Source organism: Marmota monax, unplaced genomic scaffold (genome assembly GCF_021218885.2).
Source record: "Marmota monax isolate L192 unplaced genomic scaffold, Marmota_monax_Labrador192_F-V1.1 WCK01_AAM20220418_F8-fsc00107, whole genome shotgun sequence".
Classification (NCBI taxonomy): Eukaryota; Metazoa; Chordata; class Mammalia; order Rodentia; family Sciuridae; genus Marmota; species Marmota monax.
In genome coordinates, this window is record NW_026693761.1 from 3,681,927 (window position 1) to 3,701,534 (window position 19,608).

The 19,608-nt window shown below is 39.7% G+C and overlaps 1 protein-coding gene across 3 annotated transcripts in view; it reads right to left on the bottom strand.

The window, feature by feature from the left end:
* The window catches only part of Elmo1 (engulfment and cell motility 1), a 553,589-nt gene that overhangs the window by 155,822 nt on the left and 378,159 nt on the right, over window positions 1-19,608 (bottom strand). For all 3 annotated transcript variants that reach the window (XM_046460598.2, XM_046460597.2, XM_046460599.2), the window contains exon 16: window positions 3,319-3,455. In XM_046460598.2, the coding sequence (XP_046316554.1) occupies window positions 3,319-3,455 (137 nt within the window). The remainder of the gene's footprint in view (window positions 1-3,318; window positions 3,456-19,608) is intronic.

Genomic DNA, 19,608 nt, shown 5'->3' on the forward strand with positions numbered 1-19,608 from the left:
TCTTCTCTAATGCCCATAAAAATGAATAATGCATGCTCTAAAATATTGGTAATAAAAGGCAAAAACATAGAATACAAACTCAATGGTCTGAATCAATGGATTATTCTGCAGACGGCTATATTGAAAAACTGAAAGAAAGTAATTTTCAAAGCATAAATATTTTAATCACTCTCCAATTCTACTTCTCTTATATAAATAAAAAACATCCCATCTGCTACTTCCAAAGCCTGGAAGAGCAGAAGACAGCTGCTTTTCCAAACATTCTCTTCTAGCTGCAGCATTAACCATGCATCAGATATCTGCAAATTGATGTCCCAGGCAAAGTGGTTGCAGAAGCTGTTCCTGTCCTGGACAGACTCATATAGTTTGCTGGATAAATTAAAATTTTGAGTTGCAGGGGACTGCTTCTCCAGTGAGGAACCCAGGAAGGCAGATGAGTGAGCCATTCTCACAGAGCCCTGGATCTCAAGTTGACAATGCATCTGCCTTTCATACTCTGTTCAAAGTGGCAAGAGCCTGAGATGGTGTCCAAGAAAGTTCAAAAGAAATTGTTTCATGTTGGATCTTTTAAAATATTTCTGAATTCAAATTTGGCCAGTCTTAGGGAACAAGAAAAACATTAAATCAACCAGTAACTCCAAGTCCCTATTTGTTCCTTAATTCAATCTCCTCTGCTACCAAGTTAATAACAAGAAGAAAAGTGAACTGATTTCAATTTCAGCACTTCTCTTCTCTTCAATTTATTATGGAGTAAAACAGAACAGTGGCTGATAGGCAGGTGGTAGGAAAAAAAAATTAGAAAGACAAACTTTAAACTGAACTAGTGACTCTTACACAGGGCCCTTCTTTGTTAAAAAGGCTAGTGGAGGCAGAACAGGGACATAAAAGAAAAGGGACATAAATATATTTGGATTTGAGCATCCACTGGCAGAACACCATAAGTGAGATTGTATCTGCCCACAAAAAGAAAAACAAAAGGCTCGTCTAGTCCAAATTTCATTAATTTAAATTGATATACACACCTAAAAATCAAATATAGCTACTAATAAAATGTATGCTGTGATGGACAGAATAATGGTCCCAAGGATGCCCTGTTCCAACTCCCAGAACCTGTGAATATGTTACCTGATATGGCAAAGGGGAATTAAATTGCAGGTAGAATTTAATTTGTTATCTGCTGATCTTAAGACAAAGAGATGATTCCAGATTATCTAAATTCAATGTAATCACAAGGGTCCTTAAAAGTGGTTGGCCAAGGCCGAAGAGGGACCACAGTGATGGAACATCTGAAAGGCTGGACCTGCAGCTTCTGGCTTTGAAGATAGAGAAACAGGGCACAGCCTGAGGAAGGCAGGCAGCCTCTAGAAGATGGGAAAAGTCTAGCTTCCCCCTGAGAGCTTCCAGAAAGAAACACAGTTCTGCTGACACCTTAATATTAGCCCAGCAAAATGCATTTTTGGCTTCTGAACTATAGAATTGTGAGATACTAAATTTGTATTGTCTAAGCTGCTAAATTCGTGGTAATTTGTTACAGCAACAATAGAAAATGAAACATATGTGATAACTATGCGTATAATGGTTGCACTTTTCTGGTCACAAAAGTAACCAGGAAGACAAAGCAAAAAAAAAAAAAAAAAAATTAATGTACAAAATTAAATTCCCTTGTCTTTCCTATCTCTGACCCTTCTTTGATATCCACTCTTGACTGACACCAAGACATGGGCTGGCTGGTGGGGTCTCCTTGCCCTGGAGAAGCATATGTCCTCACACATAAGGCTGAGGACTAGAGGTATTTCACAACCCAGCCCTTGCGGAGAGGAACTGATCCAGGACAAAGTGGCTGTAGCCACTTTCAAAGACTATTGATTTATATCTCCTCCTTTTTGGGGGGCTTGATTGGATGAAGACTATCCTGTAGATAATTTGCACTGAATTGCAGAGTCTCCCATAATCAACTTAAGTACACTGAAGAGGTTCAGTTATAATCACAGGGGAACTAATGGGCTTCTTTCCTTCCCTGTCCTCCTTGAGTCATGCCTGTCCTCTGGCATAGCTGCTTAGGCACCTGGAAGCTCTGGAATGCAGCTTCTAGATCAAGCAGTGTGCTCCATAAAGGAACATCACTAAGGCCTAATTCAGTGAAATCAATAGGTGGCCTGAGATGCAAAGGAAAGATGGCAGATATGGCTGAGACAGAATGGTGTATATCCATAAAGGCACATGATGAGATCCCTATGTTGAGGGAGACAAGTTAGAACCTAAGGATAGAGTCCTTTTCCTGATTTTCTGTCTGCAACCAGTGTTGATTTAAGATGCCACAAACCAGAAACGCAGCAGAAAGGAAGGATGAGACAGAAATTCAGAGATAAGGAGACAGGGAGGCAAAGACTAACAAGATCATTAAGTGCAGTTGGAATTCAGAGAGGTTATGCTTCAAGCCACAGCCCACAAAGGCCCCAGGGTGTGAGTATGAGACCAGATTCTTAGACTCTTAGGTTATATTCATAGTACTGGGTGAATGGGCTTGCATGCGGGGGCCAACCATACCGGAGCCATTTATGTCTGATCCAATCCTAAAACAGTTATTAGTCATAGTATTGTTATTCCTAGGGTTTTTATTGAAAGATATAGAATTTGTTTATCTCTAAAAGCATGGACTGTGCTTCTGTTTCCTTTAGGTTGGTCAACACCTCTCTCTTTACTTGACATTCACATATGAATGGATATGGGAAAGTTGCGCTCATGTGTGAAATTATACCACAGAAAAACCAAATGACAGCACAGTGCAAAGGATTCAATGCTTATAAACCAAGAATGCTCCACATAAACCTATACAATTCCCTTAAAGATACCTATCCTTTAATAAAAATTCTTTTTGACAAAGCACAGGGCAGATGATCTCCACACCTCCATAATCCACAAAGAAACAAATGGCTAAGACAAGGCTGATCTGATTGGCTCTGTGCTTGTCTACTCGACAGGTGGAGGAAGGGCACCCTCCCCATTAATCTTCTAGTATTGACAAGACATCCAAAACTAAAGCCACAAAGTGATAAGTTCACCTTGACAAAGTTGAAAAGAAAGGGTCTCTACCAGGGGACTCTGGCTTGGACAAAAGGGACAAATCTGCTTATACCCAGAGGTTGCTTTCATTGTTGCAGCAACCCAAATGATCATTAACCAAAGAAGAAAGTCTTCTTCTTTCTCTTGCCTTGTCCACCACCTTCTCCAGACAGTTGAGGGACCATACTATAGGTTGAGGATGATGCCCCTCTAATAAGATGGGGGGCCCCTTCCTCTGCCCAAGACCCACTTTACCTTGTTGAAGTCTTCAGAAGTTGCCCTCATTTCCTTCCATGTCTTATTCAGGAGCTGGATGCAGATGCAGAAAAACTCCTCAAAGGATCTGTCGTGGGTGAAGAACATCGGGTGGAAGTCATTGCAGGTCTCACTAGCTAGAGGAAGGAGATGGAAAATGAGGAAGTTTTAGAACAGTGAAACAACCACAGGCAGGTTCCCCAAAGAGAGACGAGGACAGCATCTTTGCTTAAGCGGCCATGGACAAAAGGGATTTTAAAAAGGCAATCAAAGGCTAGCCCTCATAAAACAAAGAAGTTTAAGGTCAGATTGGCAGACCTATACGTCAGCATATATTTTTTCTAAAGAACATCAGCTCCAGGACACAGACCTTATGGCTTTGTTTCAGGACCATGTTGAATATGAGCCCTGTATCTGCCTTTTTGACCTTATAGAGATTATTCCAGTTGCCCCCTTGGGCATAGTGCTTCCATCACCCTTAATTTCCCCTTTCTTAACAGAATGACTGGCAGAAGATGGGCTTTCCTGAATACACAATTAATTCCAACTTTGGAAATAGCATCCGTGATTGTGTCTCCAAGGGGCTCTTTTCCCTCTTACGGCAGTGAGGAGGGGACATTTGTGATCATTAACCATCTGATGCCATTAACCATTTGTTTTACATTCCCAGGCACAGATGGCTGGAGGTCAGAGCAAACAAAATGGCTGTGAAGGCTGCATTGGGTCCAGCCTTGCAATCAGTCAAAATTGCATATGAGCCCACCCCTGGTAAGCTTTTTCAGGTCAGATCCAGTGCCCTGGGCTCTAGGTCTGGCCACCTCTCAACTCCTCCTCCTCCTCCTCAAACCAGGGCCCAAGCCCCTCCCTGCATCTCTGTCATCTGCCAAGCTTATACTTTCATAGCCCTTTTATGCATATGACACCTCATTTGGTCTTTGTAAGGTCCCTTACTACTCACAAGAACATTGCAGAGCTCAAGGAACTAGGCTTTGTGATCTATCCCACCCCTAACAAATATATATGCTGTTACATACAGTGTAAGTGTTTTTATTTTATTTGGAATCTCTAAAGACCAATTAGTCCTCAAGGCCCAGGATGGTGAAATTTCAGGCACTGGAAGTCCAAGAGAGAAGGGGGAAGGGTCGAAGTGGAGTGAAGAGAAGAGACTTTCTGTTGGGGAGAGCCCTGGTGCCTACCATTTGGATTCACAGCAACTCCACACATAGAGAAGACTCTGGTACAGGCCCCCGGAAGCTGGATGAACCCTGACCAGATCTAAGGGGAACACACTATGCTCTGGCACAGCTAAAGTTGTTGTATACCCAAATCGCCTCTCTTCAAACTTTCTTAATATAGTGGATTCCAGAACTCTGAACATCCTCAAACAGTCACAAATGTGTTTGTACAGCTCACCCCTGAAAGGCATAACCAGATCTGAATACAAGGCAATGCTGTTTTCTCCTGGTCAGTTAAGGGCAGAGGTGAGCTGCCATATGCAGTCATGGAGAAAGGGTTTGAGAACACAGATTCAGGTTCAAGTTCTGTCCATGCCAATAAGAAGCGAGACCCTTTTCCTTTCTGGGTCTGAATTTTCCTAACTAGAAAATAGAAATGAAATCTCCTGTGCCTTTTCCCTAGGCTTTTTCAAGGATCAAATGACACGATTCATGGGAAAGAGCTTTAGAGAGGATAAAAGTTAACACAGATACTTGGCGAGGTGGGGACAATGACATGAACATTATATCAGCACAGTAGTTCCAGGATCATGGGTGACTGTGTGACATTTCCCCTAATTCCTAGTCAAGTGTGTTCATATCTCAGCAATTAGAAGCAAGAACACACAAGTCACCCTCTCCCCCAGCCTGGGTTACTGGCAGTGAGACACTGGCAAATGTGAAGTTTTGACCTAAGACACAAAGCTATTTAGGGAACTTGGAACATCAACACAGGCAAATTGTGCTGTTTGCTGCCCTGGGCAATGAGCTGTCAGTCTCACTTTCATAAGCACTGAAGCCAATGAAATTTACAAGTCTACAGAAGCACCTTAAAACACTATTACCATCCGAGAACTCGTTATTAATCACATTATCACAGAATCATTTTGGGACCAAGTGTGATTATGTGTGTACTTTATGCCCCAGATAAAATGTTTATGGGATTACTGGAGCTGAGATTGCCAGGTGAAACTGAGACCCACAAGCCCCATTCTTGCTTGGGTGAAGAGGGAGGAAGTAACCTCATTAATAACAGGCGTGTTAGCTGGCTGCACATTAGGTGCCAGGGCTCCTCCAGGCACTATCTCAACCATCCCTGGAAGGCAGGCATCATGGCATCCTCACTTTATATATAAGGAAGGTGAAACTTGGAGAAATAAAACCATCCATCATGAGCTTCTTTTAGGTGGCCCCAAGTGCAAGCTTGAAACCCACAATTTAGCTGACCCAGCAGCAGCATTCCTGCTTTCGTTGACATCAAGAGCCCCGGGCATTCCTTTGTGGTGGCTGCTTTGAAAATTAATTTCTCCACCCACTCTCCTGGACCTCCTGTCATCTCTTACAACAGAAACCCAGATTGTGACCTGCAGTCCAATGGGGCTCCCAGCAAGTGCAAAGCCAGCACCTGCTGATTGAGGACACCTGGCCCTGTGATAACAGTACCAACTCCAACAACACCACTGCCTGTGACCACAGGCCAGGTGCTGGATGGCAGACTCTATGTAAATTATGGTCATTTATTGGAACAAGCACTCAAGAGAGAACTGTTATTAATTTTCCTTTTTTTTAATGTTAGAAATAGGATATTTAAGCAGGTGAGGCTCAAGGTTGCATGGATTACAAACCATAAAAGCAGGATTGCAACTTGGATCCACTTGGCTCCAAAGCCCATGATCGTTGTGATATTCCCCTGTTTCCTCATTCTGTTTCTCAGTGAACTCTGTCTCTATTAGACATCAGGATAAAGTATTAAGTACTGATGTCTTTCCTCCATAACTTTCAAAATGCAGATATTTAAGATTGAAGGGCATTTTGCAGGAAGGGACTGTTCAGATAATCTGATCCATTTGTAGGTAAGCACTGTCAGAAAAGGCAAAATCACTGACTCAGGAGATGATCCTGGTAGCTAGGGCACAAGGATTCCAGAAGCTAGACTACTGAGGCTCGAGTTCTGGCTCTATTACCCCCAAATGAGTTGCCTGGGCAAGTTATTTCAACTCTCTGTGCCTCAGTTTTCTCACCTGAAAACTGGGGACAGCAATAACATGTATTTTATAAGGTGGCTGTGAGGATGGGAGGGTAACTGTCTTCATGGCTTAATGCTTTGAACTATGAGAATCATTAGGTGCAACATTTATCAAGTGAACTCTGTCCCAGCCTACCCATTTATAAATGTGAACTCGTGTTGGATTACAGGGACATACTGTGTCTTAAGAACAGTGTCCTTCATTTGAGGGTTTAAAAAATACACAAGTAAAACAAGGAAGGTGAGATTTATTGTGCTTTTAATAGAAAACAACACTTATTGAGAAAAAGAAAAGAATTAGCAAACAATGATTTTATAAATGAAATTTTAGAGAGAAGCTTTCAATGAGACAAAAATAGTAAGACATTTTAAAAATCAAATTGTTTTTAAGCACACTATTTTTAACACAATGAGATTCTACTTTATAAAAAAAGAATCAACTCACTGGTCTTTTAAGTCTCGAATATAAAGATATTTTCAGAGTTCAGTGTAGAATGGATTCTATTAATTTGCTGACATCTAATTTATTTAGAAGTAGGCCAGCTTTGAAAGCAACTATAACCTACACTATAGGTTTAAAAAATAAAAGCAAGAATGCAGTACATTTATGTAGCATTTTATTGTTGTATTAGTCCATTTTCTATTTCTATAACAAAATGCCTGAGGCAGGGTTCTTTGTAAAGAAAAAGAGGCCTATTTAGCTCACAGTTTTGAATGTCCAAGACCTTGGAACCTGAATCTGCTGGCTCAGATGAAGGCCTTTTGGCTACATCACAACATGGCAGATGGAAAAACTGTGGGAGTGTGTGCTAGAGGGATAGATCACATGGTAAGAAAGAAAGCCAGAGAGATTTGGGGACCAGCTTTGTTCTTTTATAAAAATTCATAAGGGAATGAACTCCCTTCAAGACACCAGCATTAAATCTTTCCAAGGGCATGTCTCTAATGACCTAACTAGCTTCTGCTAGGTCCCACCTTTTAAAGGTCCCGGCATTTCTTAATACAACTGGGAACCAAGCCTCCAACACAAGAACGCTTGGGTTACAAACCACATCCTAATCACAGCACTTGTCAAAGCAGGTTCATTCCTCTTCCAAAGGATAATATGAAGTGAAACAGGTATTGTTATGAGAGACTCAGAAGACAGGGCTGCTGCAGAGTAACAGCTAAACATGAAAAGAGGAGTATGAAGAACAGGATCAGGAGTTGCCCTGCAACTTTGAGAAGTTCATTTTAACTCTCTGGGCTCTGGGTGTCTTAGCTATAAATGAGGTAGAGCAGTGGATTTCTAAGGTTCCTGCCAAGTCTAAAATCCCATCTGTCTATATATATATATATATATATACATATATATATATACATATACGCACACACACACACACACACAGATTAGATCATGTATTTTTAATACTCTAGCATCCATCAAATTTAAAGAATTTGGAGACTGTGCCTGCACTGAACTTTAGTCGCTTAACTATGATTTCCTTTATTGACAGAACGGCTACACATTTCACTTCAGGTGTTAAGGCAGCAGAGTGGTATTTGGTAGGCTTAGCAAATGTTGATGAGCTAGTATTTACTCTTCATAAGAAAATTGTTACTTGGTTTTATACCCTTTCAACCTATTCATACCACGAAATGTAGACCATTACATAAGAAAATTACTTGATTAAGGATAGAATGACAAAATGACACAGGCAAATACAGACCCTTTTAGTTCTTTCATGAGAATTTTCTAAGACATATAATTTTCCAGATGCTGAAAAGCTTTCTATGACCCCTGTTATGCTAAAAGAGACATTGAACCCATTTTGAAATGACTAGTAGGATACAGATTTAGGAGGCTCTGGGAAAATTAGAATATTTTTACCACAGCATTATAAGCTATTTTGCTAGCAATGGTCTTTGGAAATGGTGCATTTTGAAAGAGATAAGTAGGTCTAATAGAAAGGGCACTTTGCTGTAAAATTATGAATTACAGAAAAAAAAGGGAGTAAATCAGACATCCCCAAAAGCATTTAACACATGAAAATTGCCAGAATAGTCATGAAATCTTATTAGTAATCCACAGCACAGAAACTCAGATTAGAACTATTTGTGGTTTTAGGGTCAGTCTGGATTATATATTTATGAACTCTCAGATGCAAATGCATATTTATACCTTTGCAGAAAAATCATCTTACTCCACCTAGAAAACCTTGAGTTTCCTATTTTTAGACCTGGTATTCCATAACAGTTTGATTTTAAAGGATGGGACTGTGGGGGAAGATGCCAAAAGTTCAGAACCTTTTGTAGGCAGAAGAGGTGAAAAGAGGAGAGTGAGGGCAAAGAACTTCAAGTTCCCTCAAGTTTAGCCAATACAGAAGCTACCACCCCCACTGTTTCAGGATAGGGGATCAGAGGCTTCCTGCCTCCCCAGCTCTTCCCAGCTCCTGAAGCCTGGTTTAATAGGACTCTGAATAGACTTTTCTATCTTTTTCCATGCCTAAAAATAGCATGGAATCTACACTGAAAAGACACACAGGAGCTAATCCAATGCTTCATTGTTCACTTTCCCTATGTGCCTTATTTATTTATTTGAGGACATGGAGAGAAGGAAAAAAAAATAACCAAACAAACAAACTAGTGTTAGGGCTGTAAATCAGATACATAGCACCAAAAGCCAGTCCATTCAGCAAAAGTGAATGAGGCCACATCCCAGGCAGGCAGTATGTGTTAACAAAAGAGCAGAGGTTCTGCAGCCAGGTTGGCCTGATAGCAAATCTTGGCATCATTTAAGGTGGTCAAAGTCATCATCAAGGTGACTTTGACCACCTTAAAATTCTTCTGGACTTCAATATTCTCATTTAAACAAACAAACAAACAAACAAAATGACAAAGCCAGGCATGGTGGCGCTCGCCTATAATCCCAGCGAGGTAGGGGCATTTTGAGTTCAAACCCAGCCTCAGCAACTTAGCGAGGCCCTAAGCAATTCAGAGAGATCCTGTCTCTAATAAAAACTATAAAAACCGGGCTGGGAATGTGGCTTGGTGGTTAAGTGCCCCTGGGTTCAATACCTGGTACCAAAAAAAAAAAAAAAAAGACAATACGATCTACCTCATTGAGGTACTTACTGTCAGGATTAAATATGAATGCAAAGTGACTCACATGTTATCTGAGAAAAAATAAGCACTCAATAAATATTAGCCAAAATAGCAGATTTAGAGGACTTAGCACTACCAAATATAAAGACTTACAATAAACCTCAACAATAAGGACAGTGAAAAAAACAGGATGATGGAATAGAATAGAGTCCAGAGAAAAAGACCTTCATATACAGTCACTAGATTTATGGCATGAATGGCACCCTGGAGGAGAGGATTTCCAAAACGTTGGATTGTGCCAATTGTATATGCATCTGGAAGAAATTCTTTATGACTCTCTCATACCATCGACAAAAATCAATTCTAAATAGATTATAGATCTCAGTGTAAAAGGAAAAACAATGGGGCTCCTATCTAATACAAGAGACTTTAAGGTTGGCAAAAGGTTCTTAAAACAGAAAACCATCAACCATAAGGAAAAGGTGTGATTGTATTATACTAAATGCAAAAATTTCTGTATATCAAAAAATACAATAAAATGGCAGCCTCAGAATAGGAAAAAAAAACATTTGCAACATTATCTGACAGAGAACTGGTATATATATCTTATTAATCTACAGAAATTCTGATTTCTTTTTTTTTCATCTATGGACACTCATAAATTACATGTACATCAGCAAATATCCTTTAGAAAGCTGTAACATTTCTTTAGAAAGGCTATCACTAGAAATATGTATCTTCCCATTTCCCATGCTCATTTAAAAAAATATTTTAGTTGTCAATGGACTTTTATTTTATTTATTTATATGCAGTGCTGAGGATAGACCCCAGTGCCTCACACGTGCTGGGCAAGTGCTCCACTACTGAGCCACAACCCCAGCCCCTCACATCCTCATTTTGGTATGAGGAATATATCTAAGTTTTGTCAATCTGATGGCTTAAAATTTATATTAATTTGCATTTCTTTGGTTATTCTGGAGGCAGAGGCTTATGTAGCCCCACTATAGGTTGATATGAAATTAGATTAGCAATTAGAAAGAGTAGGAGATAGGTCCCTCATTTTTATTTCTTTGCAATGTTAATTCCAGAATTTTCATGTATCCTGCATTCACAGTTTTTAGAATTCATCTGTGAAAACATCTTGACCTACCCCCCCACCCCTCTGCTAATTTATACACAATGGAATATTACTCAGCACTAAAAAACAACAAAATCATGGCATTTGCAGGGAAATGGATGGCATTAGAGCAGATTATGCTAAGTGAAGCTAGCCAATCCCTAAAAAATAAATGAAGAATGTCTCTTTGATATAAGGGGGGGGGCGACTCAAAATAGAGCAGGGAGGAAGAGCATGAGAATAAGATTACCATTAAATAGGGACAAGAGGTGCATGGGAATGGGAGAGAGAAGGGGAATCGCAAGGAAGATGGTAGGAGACCCTCATTGTTATGCAAAATTACATATAAGATGGTGTGAGGGGGAAGAAAAAAGAGAGAGAGAGAAACGTGTCACAGTAGATTGGGTAGAAAGAGGGGAGGGGAGGGGGGTATAGGAAGGGCAGCACAATACAATAAACACTAGTGTGGCCCTATGTATAAACGTGGCTGTATAACCAATGTGATCCTGCAATCTGTACACGTGGAAAAATAAGATTATGTACCCCATTTGAATCAAATGTATGGTATGTCATGATCATTGTAATGTTTTGAGCAACTAATAAAAAAATTTTAAAAAATAATTTAAGAGGAAATAGAAGGTAGAAAAAACATGGATAGAAGTATAAGCATGGATAGGAGTATAAGAAATTCTGATTTCTACAAATAAGAAAACGACAACCCAATAGGAACATGGGCAAAATGTAATATGCACTTTAAGAAATAGAATATCTTAGTGATAAACACATGATAAATACATGTAAAGGTATTAAGATTTTTTTAAGTCATAAAGGAATGCAACTTTAAACAATGAGATACTTTTGAACATCCACTAGAATGGCTAAAGTGAAAAGGTTACACATATTAATTGTTGATAATACTACAGAACAAATTGAATCATCATACACTGATCACGGGCATGCAAAATGGCTCAACCACTTAAAATTATTATTATTATTATTATTTTGTTTTGGTATCAGGGATTGAACTCAGGGGCATTTAACCACTGAGCCACACTCCCAGCCCTTTTTATTTGTTAATTTTGAGACATGGTCCTGCTAAGTTGCTGAGGCTGGCCTCCAACTTGTGATACCTCTGCCTCAGCCTCATGATGCCCTGGTATTACAAGCGCGTGCCAAGGCTCCTGGCATCTCAAGCACTTTGAAAAATAGTTTAGCAGTATTTACTAAAGTTAAAACATTCTTACTCTGTGAAACAATAACTCGAGCCAAAGGCATAAACCCAACAGATAGACACACAAATGTGCTCTAAAAAAATGTTCATCAATGTTCATAGCAGCAGTATTTATTACAGCTCCAAACTTGAAGCCATCAAAATGTGCATCCAGCAGTAGATTAGATAAATAAATTATGGTTCATATAGCAGCATACTTTACTGCAAAGAAATTATTTTTCAAAATGCTACACACAATGTAAATATATTGAGATGACATTCACAATACCATGAAACAAATATACTGTTGATGGGATGGAATCCTACCAAAAGAAAAAAGAGTACATTATTTGATCCTCTTTATCTAAAGCTCCAAACAGCCATGAGTCATCTAGGATAATGGAAATAGGATAAGTGTTCCTTTGGAAGGGGGAAGGGATTGGGAGTTTGGGGGATGGCCCAAGAGAACCTCTGGGGGTTGCATAATACTCTCTTGCATGTAGCCCTCTTTCTTGGTAGGAGTGAGGATGATAGATGGATAGGTAAGCCACTCAAGGATAGTTGATGGTTTGAAGGGACAACAACGTTGTAGACAGGGTTAACTATTTCATATGCTACATATGAGTTCAGTAAGCTTTTCAGAATTTGTGCCACATTTGCCCTGTATGTCACTTCTGGAAAAGGAAACTGGTGTCTCATGTTGCTAGGTTTCCTGGATGGATTAAAAAAATGATATAACCTATCTATGCAGACAAACTTGTGTACACCTAACTCAATCAGCTTCTGAAGCTAGATAGAGGTTATCTCTCCATAGCTCAACTTTAGTTGGATTTCATCTGATGGGTGAATAAGAGTATATGTATGCATGTTCTTTTGCAGGTGGGGACCCCAACCTTACTGGAAAATATGGCAGAGGCAAATGCAAAACTATACTAGATTTGGCTAATGGTATAAGATGTAAGTTTCTGTTAAATGGATCACCCCCTTTCTTTCTTTCCTCCCTTAATCCACTAATTTATAGATCTATTCTTCCTTCTTTCCTCCCTCCCCCCTTCCTTCTATCCATCCATCCATATACATGTTCATCCATATATGTGCCCATCCATCCATCCAACTAGAAAAGCATTTCAAAGCCTATGGCTGTAAAGCCAGTCTTTCTGAATCTGGATCCTGGCTCTGCTTATTATCTGTGTGATCTTGAGCTCATGAGCAAGGAGAAATGGGTAAAAGATGAAGCTGAAGAAGCAGGCTGGACTCATACAATGCTTTGTAGACCCCACTATGGAGTGTGGACTTTATTCTACCTGCAATGAACACCACTGAAGAGGATTAAACAGGACTGTGATGAGGGGACAACTTCCATCTTTTTTTGTTGTTGTTGTTTTGTTTTGTTTTTAGTTTTGGGCTCTTTTTAATGGAATGAATACTCTGGCAATTTTAAGAGTCTTGTTAATCTTGCATCTAATTAACTGATACTTTAGTGTATCAAGGATGAGTGGTGAACCAGGTAAAAATGTTAGCACAAAGTAGTTAGAAGTATTCATTCTGAACTTTGGAGGATTGGTGATTTTTCCCTTTGAAATTAACTGTGTTCTCAACCAGGTCCTTTGAGGTCTCTGGGCCTCTCCTGCTATGATGAGAATAACAATAACTTAAGTCTAGTAGAGCTGAGTGAAGATTATAGATATATAGTAAGAGGATTCCCATAAAACACTTAGCACAGTGCCCAGCATGTACTAAGCATTCAATAAATGTTAGTCATAAAAATGTTGTGCAGAATATAAATATGATATATAAATTTTTTTCCCAAACATCTTTGGTTTAAGGTTTAATATGTGATGAAATCTTATGTACTTAACTTTCCATCCCCTAAAAAGTTATAGAGCAGGGCTCCCAAGGTCATCTCGTGAGATGCTTAACCAAAAGACAAGATATGCAGAAATTCTAGTAAATAAAGATTTCTGATAAGAGGAGCAAAGTGACCCCTGAAAGTTTGCTTATAATTAAAAAATGATCTTGCAGATATGGATCTACTTTTTTTCTTTGTTTTCTAATTGAAGCCATCAAGACATTCAGGAAACAGAAATTGTATCCTTGACGCCTCATATGTTTCTAAAGTAATTGTTTCTGGAACCACCTACACCTCTTCCTACAAAGGTATATCAAGTTTGTGGTGTGAATTAGCAAATCAAAGCTAAGTGTGGGGCACATTTACCTTGCCTTATATACCTTACTACCTTTTGGAGGGTGGTGTGGCTGAGAATAGGGAAAGGTGATGGTGAATTCTGTATGTGAACTTGACTGGGCTAAGAGGTCAAGTCTGGTCTGGAGAGTAGCTCTGGATGAGATTAGTACCTAGATGAGTAGATGGTGTATGTCACTGTCCCCAGTGTGGCAGCATTGTAGCACTGAACAAAAGTTGGAGGAAGGAGGATGTGGTCTTTTTGCCTCCTCACTGAGCTGGAACATGTCATTTCATCTTCTGGGATGAAATGGGATTGACACTATCACTACCCCTGGTTCTCAAGCCTCTAGTCAGGGAATGAATGACACCACCAGATTTCCTGGGTCTCTAGTTTGTCAATGGCAGATGCTGGGACTTCTCTGAATATATATGAGATTTATTATGAGGAAACACACACATACATATATATGTATATGTGTGTGTGTGTGTGTATAAAATCTCCCCTGTTGGCTTCATTTCTCTGGAAAACCCTAATACAGGAAGGGATTGTGAAAGATTAAAAAATGAAAATTCTAGTCACGTGGTAAATAGTCCAAGGCAGGGCAAAGGACTGCATATTTAAGAAGTGATTTCTGTGTGCCCTTGTTGAACTTTCTTTATGAAGAAAATTATTCTGAGAGGTGGCACATTAAGAGACTGTCATATAGTAAATTTAGCATGGACATAAATAATTGCCTGTCCAACCATGTGAGATAGGCACTTGAGGGTTATGTTGGGTTAAAGGCAGATTAATGAGCTTAATGATGAGCCTCACTGAAGACGCAGTAAGAACACTGTGTGTTGTGCAGGATCATAATGTGATCTTAGATTACACCTTGACCTGAAGCTCAGGCATTAGCCAGGTATAGGAAGCCAACAAAAACAAGATAAAAATAGGATAGATGTGACTTTAAGAAAAGGGACTTGCCAAGGCTTGCTCATAGCACATGTTCTTCCTTGTCTTCAGGGAAGAACAGTAAATGCCCCCCTTAGTAAGTCATGACCACACAGTGAGCACCTGTAGGTATCAGGATAAAACATACAAATGCTTCAGCAATGTGGTCAACTAACCTGACCCTATTCCCCCACTTCTAACTTTTCTCTGACCTATGAGCCAAACCTGAAGTCAATCACCGTTTCTACCTCTTTACCAGACAAACCACCCATGGCTTAGCTCTTATTTTTCCCTCTGCATAAACCCCATTGAGCATTCTTCCTAAGCCCAGCCCTTTGCTAAAGGCACTTCTGACTTCCTCTTTCTTTGTGCTTCCACAGACCTTTTATCTTCACCTGTTGGGATTAGCACTCTTCATTGTGAGCTCAGAAGAAATATCAACTTCAATTCAGTCTTCTGCCCTCTTTGTGTTCTCCCTTGACTAGCTTCCCATGAACATATATGTGATGGCACCCTCTTCCTCACTGGGCCCCCAGCTCCACATTTCCCTGCTATGTGGTTTCATGATGTCCCACATCATGCACAGGATGAAGAAGAGTGTCCTCCAGCTTGTGTATACCTAATGTCAGAGCAGTGCTGCAGGGGAGCCAGGACACACAGAGGGTTCTTGCTCATGAAGGTTCCACACACGTCTTCACCTGTTGGTCTTAAAATGACCCGTGACCCATCCAGTCTTTTTTCCTGTCTCCCCCAATTTTCTTTTATTATTTAAATATTGTTTTTAGTTGCTGGTGGACCTTTGTTTATCTTTACATAGTGCTGAGGATCAAACCCAGTGCCTCACACATGCTAGGTGAGCGCTCTACCACCAAGCCACCACCCCAACCCTCCCCCAACTTTCTGAAGTCAAGGATAGGTGTTCTCTTAAAAGAGAACAATGAAGACCATTATAAAGAAAGCAAGATTCTTACACAAATTCAACAGAAAAGAAAAACAAATCTGATAACACAGATGTAACCCTCTTTTGTAGATCAATTGCCAACACCTAGTCCCCAGCAAGTGGCTCCCTCTAGCATTCATTTACTATGCACAGGCTCTGAGCAGGGGCATGGGCTTAGTGGCATCCTCAGCCTTTCTCAGACTCTGTCAGGATGAACATATAACCACAAGGTTTGCTTAACAGCATTAACAACGTGTTAACCCTGGGTGGTGGAATTAAGGGAGATATGGGAGATATAAAGGGAATAATCCATTGACAATCATGCTTTTGCCAATGTGGGATTTGAGAAGATAGAGATTTATATCAGTAAACAACCCCCCCTAAAAAAAAAAAAAGTTAAATCTCTAACATTTCAGCTTTTATACTGTTCTATTCAGTCCCTTCAGGAAGAAAGTATAAAGACCATGCTCTCTGCAGCTCAGGATCACATGGAAGCATTGTGAGGGGAACACAAAGAGGCCCCCTCAGCATGTGGACAGGACACCGGGCCCCATGGAGCATATCCTCAAGCATCATGAAACTAATTTAGGAAAAGGCCAAGCTTCACACAGGCACTTGACTGAGATTTACAAAAATAAATAAATATATAAATGGGGGGTTTGGAGCAGAGAAGGGATAAAGCATTAAAGATCAAAGCAGTAACAGCTGGCTAGAAAATCTGAAAAGGACACAATCTGAATAACATGACACTTGGGGAATCTGCTTCTGCAAAAGCAGCCACGCAGCCTGGAGAGGTGAGATATTTTAGAGTAATGACATGACATATACTGGCAGCTATTTTCTTATAAGTATTTTCCTTAATCTGCATAATAATTCCTTGAGTTTGGTGCAGCTATTATTAGTCTCATTGTACAGATGAGAAACTGAGGCACAGAGACTGAAGGGGCTCAACCAGACACACAGAGCTAATAGCAGGAAGAGCTGGACTTTCACCCAATTTGGGGGGTCACAGTTCCTGGTATCCTGCCACTCACCAGAAGGAGACTCTTAACGGAGGAAAGGTAGTACTTTCTAGAGTGCTTATTTGTTGTGATTTTTAAAAAGAAAAAATCTACATCTTTTCTTTTTTAACCCACCATTTCCAATAAGGCTTGATCTTGCCAATTAGGTTTTGAATATGCAATGCTTACAGTTGATATGATAGCACTGCATTTTCCAATTAATCTATGGCAAATATGTACTCCCATAGAAATGTTACTCCTGGAAGGCCTGAAAATAATAAACAATTTGTAGGCTCTTAATTTCAGGGGCCTTTTAATTCTTCATTAGTTAAAAAGATCCTTATCTTAATAAAGAAGGCATAAAATGTGCACCATTAATGTAAGGGTAATACCCTGAAAGATTAGGAAAATCAAGCTAATCAGACTGGTTTATTTTTGTTATGTAATTATTCAGAATTCTGTATACATGCCCCTCTGTTCTTGGTGCTTTACAACTGCTGAATTATTTAATTCTCATATGACCCCCATGAGAATGGTTTGATTCTTATGCAAGTAAGATATCTGAGGCCCAGAAAAACTACGTGACTTGCCAACTTGCCTGGTTGACATAACCAGAGAGGCAGAAGCAGGGTGTATGTCCAGGAGGCACTACTTATAACCGAATTTGTGGGTAATAAGTGCACTTAGAGGGCTCTTGGTCCAGAGGCTACCTATCCAGATGCAGCAACTGCTTTTAACCAGTATTTGTAGGTGGATGTGAACTTGCCCAGAGTTTCCACAACAGAGACACAGCGTCCTTGATGCTGACTGATCCATGCATACCCATAATTACTCCCAAATTTCTCATATTTTACAATCTCTCATCAATAGCCGCCAAACTGATATGCTAATTACCCTGAGCTGATCATTATACTTTGAGTACACATAGTAAAATGTCACCCAGCATCCCATAAATATGTACAATTATTGTGTGTCAATTAACAAAAACAGGGAAAAAAAAAAACAGTAGCCAAATTATATGACTTCCATTCATTAAAAACAATTCCATAGGGGCTGAGGTGGTGGCTCAGTGGTAGAATACTTGCCTAGCATGTGTGAGGCATTGGGTTAGATTCTCATCACCACATATAAATAAGTAAAATAAAGGTCCATTGACAACTGAAAAAATATGTATTTATTAAACAATTCCATGGACTCTGATTTCTTTTAAAAATTATGTAAGGCCTGGATCTCTTTAGTTCTCAGAAAGAGCCTCAAAAACAAAATAAAACAAAAAACAAAATAGATATTTGGTGATACTTTGGGGGGGAAAAATTGAGTAGACCATGCCTATTCACTAGAGTGTACTCCTGGAATGCATTAAATTGTCTTGATCATGCAGACATCCTAGTAGTGAATCTGGTTTTGCAGATGATAAAAATTATTTGCACTACAAAATAAGCACTAATAAAATTAGGTTTAAGCTCTTGTTATTGCTTTAATGAGATTATTTTTTTCATCCCACATGCACTGTAAGCTAATTGGTGTTGCAACAAATGAAACATTGGTTTCTTGTTCCCAGGCCACAGGGAAGGATGTGTTTTAGTCAGCCTTTTCACTGCCGTGACTAAAGGACCTGACCAGAACAACTGTAAAGGAGGAAAAGTTTATTTAAGGGCTCAAAGTTTCAGAGGTCTTAGTCCACAGACAGCCATCTCCATTTTGTGAGGCTTGAGGTGAGGCAGGACATAATGGTGGAAGAATGTGGCAGAGAGAAACAGCTCACATGATGATCAGAAAGCAGAGAGCAGCTCTGCTTGCCAGATACAATATATACCCCAAAGCCACGCCCCCAGTGCCCACCTCCTCTAGCCACACCCCCTTGCCTCCAGTTACCACTCAAACCCCTCAGGTGATTAAATCACTAATTGGCTTAAGGCTCTCCTAACTGGATCATTTCTCTAAACCTTCTTGCATTGTCTCATATGTCAGCTTTGGTGGGGGGGAAACCTCACATCCAAATCATAACAGATGTGTAAGTAAATGTACTTTAGAACATTTAGAAATGTACATTTGTGAAAAAATGTACATTTGTGAGAAATTCAGAGTCTTAAATTGATGACTGGAGATGATTTTGGTGAAATGAGTTATCTCCCCAGCTCTTGATAATGAATGCTGGCTACTTCTGCACCCCCACACCTGGTCTTAGTAACTTATAATGATTAGCCTCTGAGGTTTCAATAAAATCCCTGCAAATCTTTCCAGGTGGGTGTTATGCAATTACAGACTTCGCCTCCAGTTCAATTGGTCCTAAACCAAATTCAGCAAGAGCTGCTCCAGCCTCCAGCTTCTTGAGTGCCATTTTTCTTTTTCTCTTTCTTTTTTAAACTCCCACCAAGAAGAGATCATTTTAGATAAGGACCCATCTAATGGAAAAACCTCACTGAAGATGGGACCAAAAATAAGATGTGTTTCACCTCAGGAGGAAGATACTGATGGAATTTATCAGATCTTCCTTCTAGGTGAATGCTCTTGGACATTTTCATTCTCATTCCTGGCAGATTGTTTATGTTTTATTTTATATTTTAGTCATTTAATTT